Genomic DNA, 20,452 nt, shown 5'->3' on the forward strand with positions numbered 1-20,452 from the left:
GTGATGCTTCATGTGGTGATAGCTCTAAGTTTCTTTGAGCAATGTCTGTCCTAAGGTATAAATGCAACAGATCTTAAGAGAACTGTCCATGAACATCTATATATTTCAAAAATAGATATGCAATCTCAAAAGAGCGTAGTGGTAAAATTCAATAGGGAAAAAAAAAAAAACAACTAAGGTCCAGAATTTTATATGATATATTTAAGGTTATACTATTAGAAGAATGGTAGAGATTTTTCCACAGAATAATATCTTTAATCCTAATTTAAACTGTTTGTATACTTATGTTTTACATCAATGGTGAATATTTAACACATCAAAATTGCTTAAATGGAAATAGCTCACAAAAAAAGGGCTAAATGGAAATAACTCACCAAAAAAGGGCTAAAAACTATAGAAATATCATTTTCCCACTCATTTTTTCCATAGCAATGGGAACATGGCAAATTAAAAGTTTTCCAAAGGCATTCAGTAGTTGTCTTTTTGTTTTATTGTTTTCTTTGCTATGCAAAAGCAAAGGCAATAGAATATGTTGACTTGCATGAATTATAATAACCATAATATCATAAAATATTGTGATTTTAATAGTAAATATTAATCACTACAGGTCACATGTTTTCAGTTGAAAGGTGAACATTTAGCTGCTTTTAAAAGGGAGAATTTTACATTTCTCGATTTAGTTACCTTTCTTTAACTTTATGTTAGCCAATCCTCTTCTGCAGCCCTTTCCCCTAAACTTTACAATGAAAATAAAACAAGAAGCAATAGTATCAGTTTATGTTCTTGGAGCAAAGAGAACAGTGGTTATTCCTCTAACTGTTCAGATGCAGGAGAACATCCAGATAAGCATTTCCTGTTATTTTCACTGGGTGTTTCATATTCTGAAGAACGTTTGTAAAGTAAACAAATGTGGTAAACAGAGAAATGATCTCATCAGGATCCAGTTAAAAGGCAGCCCACTAGAGAGGAGTTTTATAAGAAGAGAAAACTAAGATCCAGGTTATACGGTACATCTAAGGTAACACTGTTAAAATAAGGGTAGAGATTTTTTCCACCCTTTTTTATTTAAAGCATGAACACAAGTTTTTACAAACTAGAATAATTCAAGTAGAAGGAGGAAAAAAATCTGCCCTTTCTTTTAAGGCAAACTTGACCTTCACGGCAAAAGGAGTTTGAGGAACCCCCAAACTCCCCAGATTACACATGTTGTAGATCATAAAGCCAAAAATTCAGATAAAATATCAAGCATTACCAGAATATAAAGCATAAATACTAAATGATTAAGTCAAAATCTTGCAATATCTCAGTCTTTGGCCTCTAATCCCTACCATCTCTATCCTTTGGTCATCCCTGATTGGATGTCATAATAACCTGTTATTATAAACTATAATAAACCTATATAATAAACCTATTATAATAAACCTGGATTCCAATAGAGAAAATGCGCTCTATCTCAAAAAGTATGGTATATGATGAATTAATCAGTAGGTATAATCCTTTTAAGAATATATCTATTTCTTTGATTGAGGACTAGGTAAAAGCCAGTGAAAAGAAAATTCTCTGGAATTGGGTGTAGAAAAAAAAATTAGACAAAAATAAGAATTATGATAGGAAACACATGTAAACTCCTAAGAAAGAGATGACAAGAAAAAATAATAGCACACAAAGAGGAAAAGGAGAGTCAGAATTATCAGCAGATAGTCATGAAATAGAAATCATAGGAAAGTATGGATGGCACAATTTTGAAATCTTGGACATTCACCTTTATAAGCTATACGTCTGGCCCCTTCTCATATATACTATCTCCACATTAACTGCAACCATTCTCAGGGGGCAAAATGTGGTTGTAAGAATGTAAGCCTTTTATTAAATGCACTATTCTGTTTTAATCTTCTTATTTCTAGAGAAATAACTATTGGTAAGGAGGTGGTTCCATATCAGAAAAAAACATATATATAAGAGAGTTTGTTTAGGGAATACACTTTCCTTGATTTTCTTTTGTGAAAATATAAGTGGTAGGTACAATCTGAGAATTTACTTGCATAAGTATGTTTATATATTGTGTATTTACACAAATATAAAATGTTTATTCAAGTTTATGTTCAACATGTGAGAAAAATTCTTCACTGCCTTCCTCTCTTGTCACTCAGTCCTTGGTTGCTTTCTGCTTTGTGTGTGTTCATCAAGACATCCACTTAGTAAGTACACCCCCTGAGATCAGAAAACATGCTTGTGCTTTGACTGACATCTATTACCAACTCTTGTGTACAACATCATGCATACAGTGAGCGGTTGGTTTTTGCGAAACTTTAAAAGCCCAAAGTCACAGCACCTGTTGGGATCATTTTGTTTATCTTAAGTGGGAACATTAAAAACTGTTTCTTAATATATTATCACTTCTGGTAGCACAACCTTTAGAAAATTTGCTTTCCATATATAAAACTGATTTTTATTTATAGCTACAATTAGAACATGGAAAAATCATTGCTCTCATCTTCTTTATTGTATATTTTAAGAAATTACTTATTATTTATTATGTTGTTTTATCTACTTCATATCTGTCTTCTTCAGTATACCATAAGCTATTTGCAGGAAATATCTATTTAATGAATCTATATAATTTTAGCCTAATAGACTGGCTAATGTATTCAGATATTTAATTATAGTTTTTCCATAAGAAAAGATGTATAGCAGTTTACAAAGAAGACATAAAATTTAAGAAAATATAAATAAAAAGACAAAGAAAAAGAAATAGGCAAAAAAATAGATAAGACAGTAACCTTTTATGGCAAAAGATAGTACCAACAATATTAGTAATCTAAAAATGCATACTATAGACAAATGTCCTTCCCAACTTCAGGCCATAATCTACTGATGGGTTATGAAATCAATTCAATGGGTCCTGTCCAACACTTAAAAAATTAATTATAATAAAATAGTATAGATAATATTAAAGCATATCACATGTACTTTTTTGATAGAACTGAATTTGGAAAGTTCCTAAATTTTGACCCTATGATTTCTGTAAGTCAAAGCCAAAAGAGAAATCAGTTTCACAATTCATAAGTTAAAAGGGGATGGGGAAGCTAGCTAACTGCTAAAGAAATTACAAAGATTTCTAAAGCTAGGAGTAGCAAGAGATTTCTTCTAAGGATATTCATAACGAGGGCCCTACATCAAGCAATCTCTCATATCCTCAAACAGATCCCTTTGGTTGATAAAACTCTACACATCGTAGTTCCTCCAAGCATAAGCCAATGACATCACAGCTAGACCTTTCAGAGTTCAGTAAACCCGCTTCCGTAGGATATCATAGCAATGTGACAAAGATAACCCAGACTTTATTTCTGACTGAATGGATTATGAATAAAGAGACTGAATGTCAAAAATATTTATAAATAAACATATGGACACAAGGTTGGATGGCTGGCTATTAAATATTATATTTTGCTTTGTATGGATCAGAATACATAAAAAATATAGTGTATAAGGTACAAAATTGTGACATGTACGAAGCTTAAAAATCTCACTATGAGCAAGAACTGTTAATTAATAAAACCCATACTTAAGGCTTTTAGTTTTAGTTCATCAATATCCTGTGCAATGAGGGAATTTATTTCTCTAGTAATCCAGAAATACACAGCACACCTAGGCTCCTTAAAAATTGCATTATAGGATTAATAAGCTAAAGATACAATGGAATACGGAAAACATCTATAGTCATTAAGTATTCAAACTGTACGTCTGGTTAAGCAGTTTGATCTCACATTCATTCAAATTAGTTATAAAGACCACGTAAAGGAATACTAAAGCCAGTTAGCTCTGATGTTAACTCCTGTAACTTTCTTCCTTTGAACAAAATTATTCACAGCAGTGGAGAAGGGTCAGGAAGACTTGGGAAAATGCAACTGACAGAGAGAAGTGGAGAGAGGTGGAAAGGTACAGAGAGGTAGAGAGAGAGAGAGAGAGAGAGAAAGAGAACACTTAATTAAGCAAATGCTTGCAGAGTGAGAGGCATACTTATCTGGAAATGAGTCTGTGTAATGTCTCCAAAGGGTTTTTGGCTTTTTATATCCAAAGGACCATGAACATGGATAGGTTGTTTACCTTCTCTAAACCTCTGACTTTTTGCCTTTAAAAATGTAATGATAATATCTACTGAGGTAGCAAGAATCAAATCAAATAAAATTTATAAAGTTCCTAGCATTAAGGTTTGAAAGAATAAACACTTTTGTTTTAATATTTATTTTTGAAAGAGAGACAGACTGAGTGCAAGCGGGAGAGGGATAGAGAGACAGGGAGACACAGAATCTGAAACAGGCTCCAGGCTCTGTGCTGACAGCTCAGACTCACAAACCGTGAGATCATGACCTGAGCTGAAGTCAGACACTCAACCGACTGAGCCACCTAGGCGTCCCAAGAATAAACACTTTTAACATTGCTTCACTGCCCTTTTTTATTTCCTTTACCCTTCACATTCTTTATCCACCTTCTTTCCCACAGAGAATTCATCATGTTAATATTTTTTTTTCTTTAATATGAATAACTGCAAAATCCCATCCTTCTCCATTCTTATGAATTTCAGTCCTGCATTTACCATGACATGGTCAAAATCTCAAAGGCAAAGTTAGTATGAGATTGATAAAAACTCAGAACTATCTATTATAGAGTCAAGAAATTCTACAGGTTATTTTTACCCCTTCATCCCTTATGACTTAGAATTTGGCTGTCTCTCACCAAATGACCAGATATTTTCCTCTGATATGTTGATGTCACCCGTTGATCAACATTGCAAAATAGAACTTGTGATCTTTCTTGATAAATCAGTCACCACTCCTGATTCCTTGTGTTCACTATCAATTGCAACCTAACACCATAAAAAGTCTTGAACCACAAAAATAAGAATTAACATGAATAAATTTTCTGGCTAAAATATGATTTACATCTAGAAAATCAACAGTTTTCTTTCTTTTTTAAAAAATGTTTATTTATTTATTTTTGAGAATGGGGAGGGACAGAGAGAGAGGGAGAGAGAGAGAATCCTAAGCAGGCTCTGTGCTGTCAGCACAGAGCACGATGAGGGACTCAATCCTATGAAATGTGAGATCATGACCTGAGCCCAAATTAACAGTCAGATGCTCAACCGACTGAGCCACCTAGGCACCCAACCTTTTTTCTTTTAGTCTTTTCATTTGGAATAAAAACTTTTCCCATCAAATTTCACATGCAAAAAATTGTTTTAGATAGAGTAACCAAGGCTTGGTTAAAACTTATTACGAACTAGAAGTCATCATCATGAACTTCTTTAGTACATTTTATAGCAATTATAGAAATAGCATAAGGAACTAATAAATATGAATGATGTCTTTAGTGGTTCCTCTTGATGAAAAATTTTCATTGGATGACGGATACAGAATTAGATATGTGAATTTATTATGGGAAAAGGTGTTAATTCAAAATAACTGAACACACAGTGAGCATCTGTGGAACATTTCTATTAGCAAAATATAAAGCCTTTTAAAATCTCTTGTGACTGCTGAGAGGTTTTGGGTTTCCATGTGAAAGTCTTTGTTGTTGTTGTCTTTGTTGTTGTTGATCCTGACCAGGTAAAATTGCTCTGGGAATGGAAGGCAACACTAAGCTGTCATTCCCACAAGGACACAAGCTTGAGGTATCACTCAGCTTTCATCTTTCCCCACTGCCCACATCCAATCTTAGTAATAAATCCTCCTCTCCTGCCATCCCAGTGTTTGTGACATCCGCACTGTCCTTCGACTTCCCACTGGCCTTGTCACTGGCTCACTCGTATTATGACATTGATCACAGCTTTCATGCTCGAGTCTCTCCCATTTATGTTCTATATTATACACAATGATATTTTCCCTAAAATTTATTTTTTTACTCCAAAAGACTGTATTTTTTTACTCCACTTGCTCCAAAAACTTCAAAACTTCAAATTACTTCAACTTACAACTTTAGAACTTCAATAATCATATGCCATATTATATATCTGCTCTAGCTTTAAATTATGTAAATACATAGCAGAGTGCCTGGATCCTAGCAAGAATTTATCAAATTTTAGTCCTTCCTCTCAAAGCACTCCCTTTAATAAGATCGGATATCCCCTAATGCCTTATCTTTTTTTTTTCTCACTCTTAAATGATCTTTCAATCTTCTGCACTCTGTGAAGCCAAGTTCAAGGGGCACCTCCTGCATGACCTTTTTTGCTGCTTTCTCTTCTCTGCCTCCCAACCTTGCAGAATTAATGTTTATTGTTTGTATGCCATTAGGCATCTAATCATTGACTGTCTTGCAGTGCTGTTTAGAGGTTGGTGTGTTTCTTTTCGAAAGGGTTTACCTTAAGGTCACTTAAAGGGATATGTTCTATCAAACTTAATTGTATATAAGGAAGTAGGTAGTATTGCCAAATAAATGGTGTTAAAGCTGACTAAATAAATATTAGATTTTTATATCATATTTAATATATAATTATATATGCAAATACTTGTTGATTAATAGTCTATTAAAGTATATCTCTTGTGTATACTATGCAAATACAAATACATGGATATTAACTTTTCTAAACACCTAGATAGCATTATTTGATTGGGCCCTAAAACTAAACAATTTAATTCTTGTAATGGTGATTCAGGTTTCACAGATACAATAACTTGATCTTAAAAATATATATATATTCTAAAATAAAATCAGTTTAGAATATGAAATTCTGATTAAATGGATTGCATTGTGCTGAACATTTTGAAGATTCTATGCTCAAATAAAAACTTCTGTTGTGTTCAACTTTTGTTCCTGCTAGTGCTACCAGCACTTACTTATCAGGATATTTTAAGTGTTCTACATATTTTTGCACATATAGAAGGTCAAATATAGTTATTGAAATACTTATTTTTCTTTTGAAAAAATCTTTACAATATGTCCATACCTACCTTAATCACTGTAATATGACATTTATGTGATCTTCAGCTTAAATATGTTAATCAATCACCCAAAGGAAAAATGCCATGTTCTCAGTATTAGTTATGCTATATACACTTCACTCCAATATAAGGCTTTCTGACAACTCAAATAGGTAGATATGGAATGATTACTGTCTGTCAGACACCATGCTGTGAATGTACTAAAATACAGAAACTCACATTCTAATGAGAGAGACAACCGGTTATATTCCAAAGTAATTTCTGAAACACAAACCATAACAAAGAGCACTAAGGGTGAAAAAATTTCACCAAAAAATGAAATGGAAGTAAAGTGTCAAGAGATGACCACATAGAGATTTAACATTTAAGCTTGATCTTTATAGATAAGTAGAATTTTTGTCAAGTAGAAAAGGAAAAATGGGGTCTTCTGTAAGAAGGGGAAAAGTAAATAGTATACTCTCTGCAAAGTATAAAAGATCATGGTAGTTTGAGAAGCAAGAAGTTCAGTGCATTAAATTGGGTAGAATTAGATGTAGTCAATAAGGCAAATAAAATAAGCTACAGTGACTGGCACCAAGCCATGAGGATGACTTGGTCATGCTAAGGAGTCTGTTTCTGAAGGTGGCACGGGACCACAAGAGGCATTAAAGCAGAGGAATGGCACAGTGTACCGGTAATTCTAGAACCAATGGGCAAAACTGCAGAGGCTAAAGGGATGGAGTCGAAGGCATGAATGAAGACACTATTAAGCAAGGAGAGACAGGAAAGAGTCTGGACAAAGGTGGTAGCAGTGGAAATAAAGAAAAGGGACGCCTTAAAAAAACATTGGAGGGGGCACTAATATGACTTTAACATTTTGTACTAGGAAGTTGAGAGAGGATTTAAAGCCACTTCCAGCTTTTCAGACTGGTGAAATAAAATAGAGAATGAGATGAGGCCACTAAAATTGGCAATTTGGCTATTACTGGTAACCTTTCTGAGAAAAGGTAAGACCAAAGGTAATTCATGGGAGAAAATGAAGACTGTATTCAATTGCTTTCAGAGGGATTGATCTATATCTCAAAAAAGAAAAGGTGAAGTAACAATCTGATATTTTCTCATTTTCTGGTTATTTCATAAGGTTACATTAACCTGCTTTTTAAAAGCATTGACAAAATTCAAGTCTCATCAAGTACTCACAATAAGACAAATTATGATCATTTCCTTGGGCATTTATGAAGCAAGTTAGCTCCTTTTACCTCCTGACAGTAGCAGTAGAGTAAATATTTCCAATCGTCTAAACTCTTCTGTGTCTGCACTCATTAGCGCATGCAATTAGTAGAAACCAGGCATTGACTGATTTGATTGACGTGTGTTTATTTTCTCTCCCACACACTGTGGGATCACAGCATGAGAGTAATGAAAGAAGAGCCATAATTTGCAACCAAGGGTAGCATGGCTATTTATTATAATCATACTTACAACTGGCCCTGGTGGGCCCTGGGGACCTTCCCCTCCTTTCAGTCCAGGTGCACCCTGGGAAATGAGAATAAAAACAAAGAAAATGAATCGATGTGAATTGAATATAAATAGGGGAGGTAGGATTTCTAAAATGAAGACGTTAAGAAGTGTTTTTAGACACAAATGTATATTGCTATATATATTATGATAATCAATGCTTATGCTTACATATTTCCCCTTCATTACTCATGAATAGTCAAGTCCTGAGAAAAATGTTTCAATAAGCAATCTCATTCAGATGCTTTATCTATATGCTGATTATACCTGAGCTCCAGGAAGACCTCTTTCACCTGGGAAACCACGCAGTCCTGCTGGTCCGTCTTTCCCTGAGATACCTTGAGGACCGGGGTCACCCTAAAGAATATAGTACACATTAGTCATGGAGAATAATTTCTACAGGTTTCTATAAGCAAAACTGTTATTATGTCTAACCTGGAAGTAAGGCCTAAATGTTATTCAATAATGAGAATATTGTGTGGAATGCCACATACATTATAATGAACTAATCATATTTAAGAATGTACAGGGGCGCCTGGGTGGCTCAGTCGGTTGGGCATCTGACTTTGGCTCAGGTCATGATCTCATGGTTCATGGGTTTGAGACCCGCATCAGGCTGTGTGCTGACAGGTCAGAGCCTGGAGCCTGCTTCGGATTCTGTGTCTCCCTCTCTCTCTGCCCCTCCCTTGCTCATGCTCTCTCTCTGCCTCAAAAATAAATATAAACATTAAAAAAAAAAGAATGTACATACATGGATGGCTTTATGGTAAGTGATGCTAAGTGGTCTTATGTTATTGTTCAGTCACACCTTGAAGTACAATAACTAAATATTTTACTGATATATCTTTCTGATCCATTGAAACACTGTGCTAACAGTTAGAGACCCTATGGACAAGTGATGAAAAGCTACAGTGGAAAGTAAATGGATGTTTTTAGCCAAGAAAATTCCATAAGCATGTCATACCTTTGCACCTTCTTTTCCTGCAGCACCAGGAAGACCTTGCTCACCAGGAGGGCCTGGAGGGCCAGGATGTCCTCGTTCACCTATTGGGCCAGTCTCACCCGTTGGTCCCTAAATTAGAAATCAAAACCTCATTAGATTGTGCTTTTGTTTTTCATAAAGATAACATAAACCCCAAATAAGTACTACTCCCTTTTACAATAGTTTATTATTCTCATTTATTTTCATAATGTCCTACAAAACATATAAGAGCAGCACGGATCCAGGAGGAGTCTGAAAAGAGTAAGTGTTGTCCTTGGTAAGGATCTGAGTGTACAAGGGACATACATAGGTAAACTCAAAAAGCTATTTTCTTTGTTTAATATCAGAATTGCTTCAGAATGATGCCAGTTAAAACCACAGTTTTTAACTACAGTTTCATCCCATTCCCTCTTTTTTCATATAAGATATCAATGAGTTTAGGAGTAGAAGAAGCATTGGTACCACAGGGGTAGCTACTCAATGAATCACTGCTCGATAAGAAGCCTGGGTCCCCTGGAAACCAAACAACCAAAGTAGTTCTCCTTGGAATTTCCATGACTGGAGACCTCCCTAGAGTTAATCTATATTCATTTGACAAAATCTAGGGAATGTAGCAGGGAGATCCTGAAGGCTGTGAGTTTGGGCTGGCAGTTCCTCCCGGCCAAAAGCTACAACAAATAGCCCGCTGCCTTAAATTGCTGCAGAATGCCAAAGTGAAAAATATCAGGTCATTTATGTGTCCCCTGAGTGGTGCTGTTTGGTGGTGCTAAAGTTTAATGAGCTTTCAAGTGTAAATAGAGAATGGTGACCAGTTGCTCTCTATCTCCACTTGGAATAAAGCAAAATGAAGGATTTAAGTTAAAGGCATATAAAGAGAAAGTTTCCAGATGCCAAGGTTGTTAAACAGCGGCATGTGTTGTTGAAGTTGTTTACGCATTATCATTCCCTGTTATTTTTCTAAAAATGCAACAGATTCTTTGCCTCTGGTCTTGGATACAGAGCATATCTGCCTCAACTTTGAGTGTAAATTTCTAGGTTTAAATTCTTTTATTATGTATTACTTAAAGTCCTCGATTTATCGTTAATGTGCAAATACTCCCCCGGAAAGGAACTGTTCTTGAATATCTGATCACTGGAATTTCAATAGTAAGCAATGTAAAATTGATCCTAATTTAATGGCTATCACTATTGAGAAAAATGAGCAACATGACTACAAAAAATGGAGTGAGTATTAAATATTGCAATCAATATAGTTCCTAGTAAATCACTTCCTTTGTCCTAATATAAAAATTAGGCTATTGAAATAGGACATTGGATTTTCTCTCTTAAAAGAACCAATGAAGAAAACTAACTCAATGAAAATGCATCCTCAACAAAACACCTGATACTTTTATGCCTTAAAGTAGGGAGGAACAACAACAACAAAGATCTCAGAAGCCAGATGTCTACATTAGGCAGAGATGAATTTCCAAAAGGTATAAGGTCCTGAAATATTCAGGGAAACCCCTTGATGTCTACATTCTAGTTGTATTTTAACTTCATTTATTTAATTAAAAGGAATAATTCTTTCAGTTATAGTTTTTCACAGAAAATTGCCATGAAGCCGCTTGCAGTGGAAAAAATAAGATATTTTGAAGGTAATTATTGAGGGAGTATTTTTTTTAACTAAACCTCGTAAGCAGTTAAGAGCTTGTCAGCACACACACAAAAAAGTATGCAAAAAAAAAAAATAATGCATACTACATTTTCTTTATAAAAGAACAAACAGCATTTCCCTTTTTTTGGGATTCATCTTTGGAATTAAATGATTAGCCAATCCAAGAATTCTTCATTTTTGCTTCTGTCACACATATTCCTAGAAAGATGATGCAGTTTTTTGTTTCTTTAGTTCCATATGTATTTGGATGTGCATGCTTGTGTGTGAGTGTGTGTGTGTGGATGCATGAAGTGCTAAGAACGAATTATAGGCTGAGAAAAAGCCATTTAATGCAATTAAATAATTAAAACACTTATTCAACTGCTCTTGCTCTTTTGCTATAGCAGGGGTAAAATTCCAGCTGAATAAACTAAATATGTTCTGTCCATTCAATACCACTTTGTCAGAATAAATATTTTCTATTCCCACAAATTATTCCATGATCCAGTATACTGCATCAATCATTGGGACTCTTTCTGCCACCTATGTCGAAAAAGCTATTCGTCTTTGTCATTGTTTACACATATACAAAGATTACAAACTAATATTTTATCATTGATGGAAATCATTACAAAGACAAAAATATTAAGAAACATGTAATAATGACAAATATTACAGTTTTAGGGGAAAAAAGTTGTGCTCAAAGATTTATATTATATTTGTAATATATTATACATCTAAATCTAATTTATACTCAGAAATCTGAAGTCATTTTATAATTTGAAATTCTAGGAAAATATTATGGTTGGCCTTTCTAATAAAGCATTTTGGTAGTGTTAGTAGGTAGTACCATGGTCAGGCTTTTATGTTAACTTCATTGTGAATTTTCTGACTGAATTTTCATTATTTGCTTCATTCTCTTTTCTCTATGCATCTAACTGAAATAATCACTTCAGCTAAGCAAAGTTTGCTAAAGTTTACTTGAGATAGGCCAGTGGCATGCATTTAAATCTGGTATATAAAACATAAAGTACAACATTTTGAATCATAATAAAATGGGCAGATTTTATATAGCATAGAAAAGATGAAAATATAAATAGGAAAATAAATCTTCTTAGAGAAATAAAGTAAAGGGACATACCTGTGGTCCAACGACACCCCCTGGTCCCGGAGGGCCAGTCTTGCCTTGAAATCCCTGAGGAAAGAAAGCTAGACGTTACAAAAGCATAGATTCAAATTTGTAAGGTAACTCACATTAAAACAAAGTCACTTTTTGGTTAAAAATACTCATTATTAAATGTTTAAATATAAATTATATTCTAGTTTTCTTTGAAATTCAAAATTACCGTCCTCACTATTTCACATTATAGTCCAATGATTACTTTCAATAAACTTAAAAAATTAAATAAGACATTGGGATGAAGATGAAGGAAAAACGTGTTCTTAGCCCTAATCTACCTAGTCAGAGTGAGAATTTTAACATAGCAATGCTTATGGATGAAATAAATGATGATTTAGACATTCTTTAATGTTTGTTTGTTTGTTTGTTTGTTTGTTTAGTTAGAGGAAGCAAATGGGAGAGGGGCAAAGAGAGTGGAAGAGAGAGAATCCCAAGCAGGCTCCAAACTGTCAGCTCAAAGCCTGACTCAGGGTTAGATCCCACAAACCGTGAGATCATGACCTGAGCAGAAATCCGGAGTTGGATGCCTAACTCACTGAGCCACCCAGGTGTCCCCTGGCATTCTTGAAACAGGCCACTGGCTCTGTGTACAGAGATAAATCTAAGGTCTGTCATATTAATGCATTTCTCTTTCCAGCATTCCAACGTAAAATAAAACAAGAATAGAATCAAAACAAAATAAAAACAAAAATAAAACAAAACAGGATGTAGAGTACATTTAAAAGGCAAAAGATTTATGCGATCTGAAGAGAAACCAGAGCATATGTAGAGTACATTTATAAAAAAAAAAAAAAAACATTTTGCATGATTAGTAATCATTTTAGCATTTTATCAGTCTTCTTTCTTAAAATATCCCAAAATGTAGTTACAACTGTACCTTGTAAATAACGCAGTCATTAAGAGAAAATCTGGTAGATGTAAGCAGCATGTAGCCAATAAACAAAGCCTTTGAGCATATATTTTGGTGTCTATATTTCTCTAGACTCATGGGTTATTCATCCCGTATGACTGTTTTATGATTAGCAAATTTTTCTCTCATGTAAGTTAACTTACACTTAACAGTTGGAGAAGAAGCTTCAAAATACAGGGAGAAAAACTTCAGATGAAATGAATTAAAGCAAATAGTGTTTGTAAAAGTATTTATGGTAAAATGAGACTAAAAATAATAAGACCGGAAAGCAAAGGGCAGAAACTGGTAGCCCTGTGCTTATGTAACAGGCAACTGATTAAATTATAATAACAAAATTTTGTAAGTAGGGAAAAGGAAAAGAAGCTGTATTTGGAATTACTTTACTTGACGTAACAGGGAAAAAAATAGATCCCTTCTATTTTTTAAAGCCATTAATTCTTTTTTTAAATTTTTAAAACTTTAAAATTTTATTTATTTATTTATTTATTTATTTATTTATTTATTATTTGTTTTTGAGAGAGAGAGAGAGAGAGCGAACAGGAGAGGGCAGAGAGAGAGGGAAAGAATCTTAAGCAGGTTCCACTTCCACCGTGGGGTCCTATGTGGGGCTCAATCTGATGACCATGAGATCATGACCTGAGCCGAAATCAAGAGTTGGACATTTAATGGACTGAGTCTCCCAGGCACCCCTACATCCATTAATTCCTAAGACCAACAGGGTTTGTCTTGAGATACCACTTTTAATAGCAAGACAAATTAATATAAGGAGAATATATTGTAGATTTTATTTAGTATTTTAACTTTTTTTCAAGTTATTGGTTTGGAAATTTACACACACACACACGTATATACACATATCAGCATACCTATATACATGTGTGTATGATGTGTATGTATATATACATATTTCTTTCCCATTGACAGATAACAGCTTGCTGTTCCTCTTACCGATTTGTTCACAGGGTTTATTCCCACACTCTATCTACTCGTAGATTATCTCAATAACCCTCTGGACCACTATTGTTACTTATATGTTGATGAACTCCTCTGCAACAAACTCTTCCTCAATCTCTAATCTGTGTCAAACCCTATAACTCTCTCATAAGTGCTTACTGGGCATTTCTAATTGGACCTCACACTCTCTCCTCAACTTTATATTCTCAACATGGAGCTCACTAAATGAATACTCTCCTTTGATTTTCCTCCTGTGTTCTCTTATTACTAGCAGAGAGACTAGATATCCCAGGCTTCCCTTCAGTCCTCAGACTCCGTCATTCATCCTACTGTGTCATCTTAGAACCTCTCTCAAATGCGGCTTCTTCTCTCTTGTGGAGGAGACCTGTTTTTATTCAAACTGTAGTCACCATTGTCCTTGACCACTCAGCTTTTCAGGTCAGGTTCACACACTCGTCCACTTTGGCTAGAGTCACCATCTCACTAAAGCAAATCTAATCAACTCATTATTAAGTACATATCGTGCAACATCCATTACCAACTTCTAAACAATCTGGATCTAGGCTGTCACTCTAGCTACCTCTCTGCTTTGAAAATATGTCTTAAAGTTTAGCCGTGCTGATTTTCTAACCTTTCCCTAAATAGCCCTATACCACATATTTGCATAGCCTGTTCCCTCTGTCTAGATTATAGATTACCCTTCTCCCAATTTCTGATCAGTAAATTTGACATGAAGATGTAAATGCAATTGTGAACTTCAAAAAAAAAAATTACTCTTGCAAGTTTTTTTTAGTAACTGTGAGAACAAGAACAGTACATGAAAAAACAATTGCAATAAATAATTAATGGTGAAAATCAATTGATTAAAAATCAATGTTTAATTGGGGAAATTCTGCAAACAATGTGGAAAGGAAGAGAGATGTTAGCACATCTGAGTGGGTGACGGATTTGGGAGGAGATGGGGGACAGCATAGTGTCTATGTCTGCTCATTTAAAACATTCAGAATGTTTGCAAATATCTAATAAATGTGACACAAATAAACCATGTACAAGAAAATTTTATAGTTCACAATGGAGTATGCCTGTTCAACATTATCAGCTAATAAGACTACACTTGCCATTTAATTTTGGAATTACAAGTTAAATTATGTTTTTCAAAGTTCCTGAAAACTGAGGTCAATTTGCCACATTGCATCTGCGGTAAGACCCAAGAAAAATGTTCATTTCCATTCTGATAATCTGTAAGAGACTAAGTTAATCTTAGGATCACTGTGGGATTTGGCAGTGTGTTTTGGAGGCAAATTTGGGTTGTTTCAGTATAATAGAAATTATTTCTTATTATTGCCAGTGGCCTTAAAAAGCTTTGAATTATAAAACGTCAGATGAAACTTCAAGTTTTTCTTACTCGAGACAAATCTCGATATAACAAAAGAATTTCTTCTTCAAAATAAGTGACACATATACAGCAAAATATGGTTTCTCTAGATTCTGATTCTTTCTTGTACAATGCAATCCTTTGAATCCCCATCAGCACATAACAAGGTGAGAAAAAAAGGTTCCTGACCATAGTTTGATTCACTATTGCTCTTAAAAGTGGATTTGAAATCAGGAATACAATTTTCCAGAAGTAATTCTAACCTTTGTCTATAAGAAACTACTAGATGAGAACATTCATCTTAGAATCACTACTTAATATGCTATTTGTCCTCTTTGCTTAAATTTAAATGTTATATATAATATAGTTCCTTTGGTTAGAAACAGAGGTCTTGATTAAATTGAAGACAAAAGGAATTTTACAATAGCCGCTCTCTAGGTATCCCTTCCCCAAAAGACATTTTGAAAACATTCTAGAGTCACTCCCATGACATAGCTACACAAAGACTTAGTTAAAAATGACTGACTGCAAGATTGGAGAATACATTTGCAAATCTGAGTATGGATTCTTCATTAAAAGGTTTATTTTATGCTCCTCATGCAGATGTAATTCCCCAGAGGAAACCCAAACAATTTTACTCTTTGGTCTCACTAAATCATATTTCATCCTGCTTTTGAAATCTAAGACTTTGAAGTTTACAATCTGACTAAAATTAAGAAGTTGCTACACTAAGAATCGTTGGTTGGTGAGCAAAACTGGAATTGAGTTGCTGCTGATAGATTGTTTATCCTATGCAGAAAATCATCCTGTTTTCAGATTTGTTGCTGTGTGCGCACTCGATACAACTCCAAATATGTCTTCATGCTGGCTGCATGCCCTAAAATGACTTTGAATCACATCGTCAAAGCTGGTCTGTGCTGTGATTTCCTTAAGAAATCTGGATAAAATTAATCAATGGTGCAATCCAAGCATTGATTCCAAGGAAATGTGCTAAGCTATGATAACTTCTGATTAGACTAACATCCCAGTGCAAAAGCCAGACACATGATTTTGTAACAGTGGCAGAATAAATAAACAAACCCACCAGCAGCCTCAAACTGTGCTTAAAGTGTCAGTTTCCCCTGTCCAAATCATTGTTATTCACAGAAGTTGTTCAGACATTTATTTAATGTTATATTCCTCATAATTTTAAAATAAAATTCAGATACATTTTTTTTCATTTACATTTTCCTACTTGAGGTGAGAGGATGCATTTGAGATAGTTTCAACCTAATTATAGCCTTATGGTTTCAACAGAAAATATTTCATCCCTCTGTTCTACACAGAAGAATGCATTATTTGCATGGTTAAGTATAATGTATTTCTGTTAGGGAGTGGAAGGGTGATAGGGTTGGATGGAATATATCTATAAACAAATACTTCTGTGAAAGGGTCAAGGTCAACAACTTTGCAGAGGTGTCCAAATGATAATGGGGTCTTCTCCCTAAACTCATCCCCAAAGTGCTATTATTGACAGTAAGGACAATCAAATCAAGTAACACCTCCATCCTTAAGTATATTCATTTGTAGCTGGATACAAATTTGGGTCTTTCTCTATATATATAAAATAAAATTTCAATGAAAATAATTTCTCCATTGCCCCTAACCTAGTAAAGGAGCTATTAATAATAAAGTAGCTTTCTGTGAGATGATGAGGAGCCAGGGATGGAAAATTTCAGTCAAAAGAATGGGGTCACTTACAGTCTCTCCACGTTGTCCAGGGTGTCCTGGCAGGCCATCCTTCCCAGGTGGTCCCTGAAATCAAAAATATTAAACACCATATGTCACAAATATTTATTGAACTGTTTTATAGTTTAAATGTATATGTGGGACAATCTTATCATCATATTTTCATTATATATATTTCGATGTTCTGTTGATTTTACATACAGTAGTATGTGTGTATATCTCTTTGGGGGTAATTCTATCTGTAACTGTGACCAAGAGAAAACTGTAATTCCAATATGAACATTTTACATTTAAATGATTTCATTAGCATCTGTTTTTTTAAAAAAACATTCATATAGATTTTTAAAATTTTTACAAAAAGGTTAGTTCTTCAGTACTTGACAAATGAACATTTTCCCCTCTTTTTGGTGCTCTGTTTGTAATTCGATTTCCTGTGCATCAAGATTTGTACAATAGAAAGATAGTGTCCTCTAGTGGTGGTCTGAGCTTCTACCTGATAAGAATGAAACTTCCAAACAAATTACATTCTGTCTCTCAATTTCTTCAAGTAAAGGAAACAGGGTAAGGTTTGCTCAATTTTACGTGTCATTGGGGCCAAATTTTCCCAGTTGGTTTTCTTAAATATCATCCTGAACACATCATTTTTATTAAGCACTGGACAGCACATCTACCATGTTATCACTTTCTCTAAGGGATGCTGTCTGTGTCATGACCAAAGAAATAAATGGAGCAATTAACTAAGTACTTAAAGCAAACAACTCTGTGTGGTTCCTGTGTTTTAGATACTTAGAAGAAATAGATTGCTTCTTTAGTCTGCATTATGGATCGTTCACCCTACTCAGAAACCATTAAGTATTGGGGTCAGATTTCAAAACAGATTTAATAGGTATAGGCGGAAATATTCTCACCCTCTGGAGGAATGAAAGAAATGATCATTTTAATAACTTTTTAAATTTTTTTGACATTTATTTATTTTTAAGAGACACAGAGAGAGCATGAGCAGGAGAGGGGCAGAGAGAGAGAGGGAGCACAGAATCCAAAGCAGGCTTCAGGCTCTGAGCTGTCAGCACAGACCCTAACATGGGGCTTGAACCCACAGACCGCAAGATCATGACCTGAGCCGGTCGGGCACTTAACCGACTGAGCCACCCGGGCGCCCCCATTTTAATAACTTTTTAAATGGTAACAGACATACCTCTCACTGTATGTTAATTATTTAAATAAATCTATCTTAAAAATAGATTATTTACAAAACTCTATTTTCAAATTATCAATGCTTTTTAATGCTGAGTTAGAAAAAAGGTTTGTTTCAAACCATAAGAGACTCTTAAATACTGAGAACAAACTGAGGGTTGATGGGGGGGTGCATAGGGAAGAGGGGAAAGTGGGTGATGGGCATTGAGGAGGGCACCTGTTGCGATGAACACTGGGTGTTTATGGAAACCAATTTGACAATAAATTATATTTAATATTAAAAAAATGAGATTCTTTTCACTGATGGCTTTGTTCCCCAGGAGTAAGACTTTTTTCTACATTGGCTGTAACACCTCAGGAGGAAGGCTTCCTGACGGTACCAGCTCTGTCCCTGATCTCATCTTTATTGACACACTGGTTGCCATGTGAATTAGCAGCTCTAGTTAATGACTGTTATTATGACATTTCACAAGATTATTGTTCGCTCAGTGATTTGCTCATGTCTCCCAGGATCACCTGAGTGATTCCAGTGCCATCCTCCAAAAAGACCAAAACTGGAATGCTTTTAACCAAGGCCCGAAAACATTTTCGGCCATCATTTAAACATTTCTTCTTTCAAAGCCATATATTACAGATCTATGTCTTAGGCACTATGTGTACAGTAATCTAAGATTTAGCTTTGCCCTCCGATTAAAGGTGAAACGCAGAAATAAGTAGTTAATTGCTAGTAGACTTCATGCAGGTTCAGTATTTCAAAACAGTAAATAAGGACACATTTTGTACTTTATTATTATTTTGATACATATAGGAATAAATGTGCTGCCAATTGGGGGAACTAGTAAAAGTTTTAAATAAAGACACAGAGAGTGACCACTAAAGGATAATAAATATGCAGCAGGCTTTTCCCCCGCCCATACTAAAATGCCTCTCAAATTATGTGTTTTGCCATCAGCACAAGCCATTTATATGTTTTCTTACAAATCTGTAAGTATAAATGTTCACTATCTTATATTTGCTAGTTTGAGACATATAGATTATACTTTTATTGCAAAATATTATAACCTTTTAAAACTGTTAAATTTGATCTTAGATCAAAATGACATCGCCTAGGGGTGACTGCAACACGATTTTTAATGGCTTTCCTACATATCCTGAGGGAACAGTGTTAACAGACTACATAAAACATTCATATCATCATTTTTCTTTAAGTATATATTCCAAATATTAAGTGATTAATTCTAAATAATCATAATGGCTCAATAGTCTATCCAATAAAAGAAAGTGGATTAACTACTCATGGCATTAATTTTAAAATCATAATTTTATTGGTCAAAAAACACTGCCCCTTTGATGTTGTTGAAGGGCAGTGGCAACAAATTTATCTAAATGAGGGTGTGCATGTACAGCAAGGTAATCTGTGAAAAGACACTTACTAAATAAATGTTAAGGCTATTTTTTTTACCTCCCATTGGCAAGGAGTTTTGATTTTTTGTCTTCTATAAATAGACTGTATCTTATAATAGTTATAAGTCTTAATCACCTCAAGTTAAAATTGTTCTTAAATGGAGTAACTATATGCTGACATTGGCATGAGGTTAACAGACTCTAAACATGAACATTTTAAGCACTCAATAAATAACATTTGTGAATGTATATCTATATAAATTTATATATAAAAACATATGCACATTTTCTGATTACAATGAAGATGAACCAATTAATACACAGGAAAAGAAGCTTGGCTCTATCCCTCCACTCAATTTCTTCCTTCCATATCCAAGAGATGAAGGCATTTCTGTCCTAAAAATGTTATAAAACTGCATACCAGAGAAATAATAGGTACTTTTATTTCATGCTCTAATGTTTCACTTGACAGAGAAACAGTGTATAAAAATCATTTTGTTTAGCAGTGAAAGCAATGTTCCTGAATAGTGTCATGTCTCTCCAACTAGATGGCATGCTTCTCAAGTGTAGGCATTTATTACACTTTTAATGCTTCTTAGAGACAAAATGCATGCTTGATTAATGGCTCAAAACTTGTTGAAAGATACATGAGAG

General features: G+C 34.4%; 1 protein-coding gene across 2 annotated transcripts in view; it reads right to left on the reverse strand.

Moving 5' to 3' along the window:
- COL11A1 (collagen type XI alpha 1 chain) overlaps positions 1–20,452 on the reverse strand; it is a 224,562-nt gene that overhangs the window by 59,212 nt on the left and 144,898 nt on the right. For both annotated transcript variants that reach the window (XM_042998029.1, XM_042998028.1), the window contains 5 exons: positions 17,213–17,266; positions 12,195–12,248; positions 9,400–9,507; positions 8,703–8,792; positions 8,400–8,453 (listed from right to left, as the gene is read on the reverse strand). In XM_042998029.1, the coding sequence (XP_042853963.1) occupies positions 8,400–8,453; positions 8,703–8,792; positions 9,400–9,507; positions 12,195–12,248; positions 17,213–17,266 (360 nt within the window). The remainder of the gene's footprint in view (positions 1–8,399; positions 8,454–8,702; positions 8,793–9,399; positions 9,508–12,194; positions 12,249–17,212; positions 17,267–20,452) is intronic.

Source organism: Panthera tigris, chromosome C1 (assembly GCF_018350195.1).
Source record: "Panthera tigris isolate Pti1 chromosome C1, P.tigris_Pti1_mat1.1, whole genome shotgun sequence".
Taxonomy (NCBI): domain Eukaryota; kingdom Metazoa; phylum Chordata; class Mammalia; order Carnivora; family Felidae; genus Panthera; species Panthera tigris.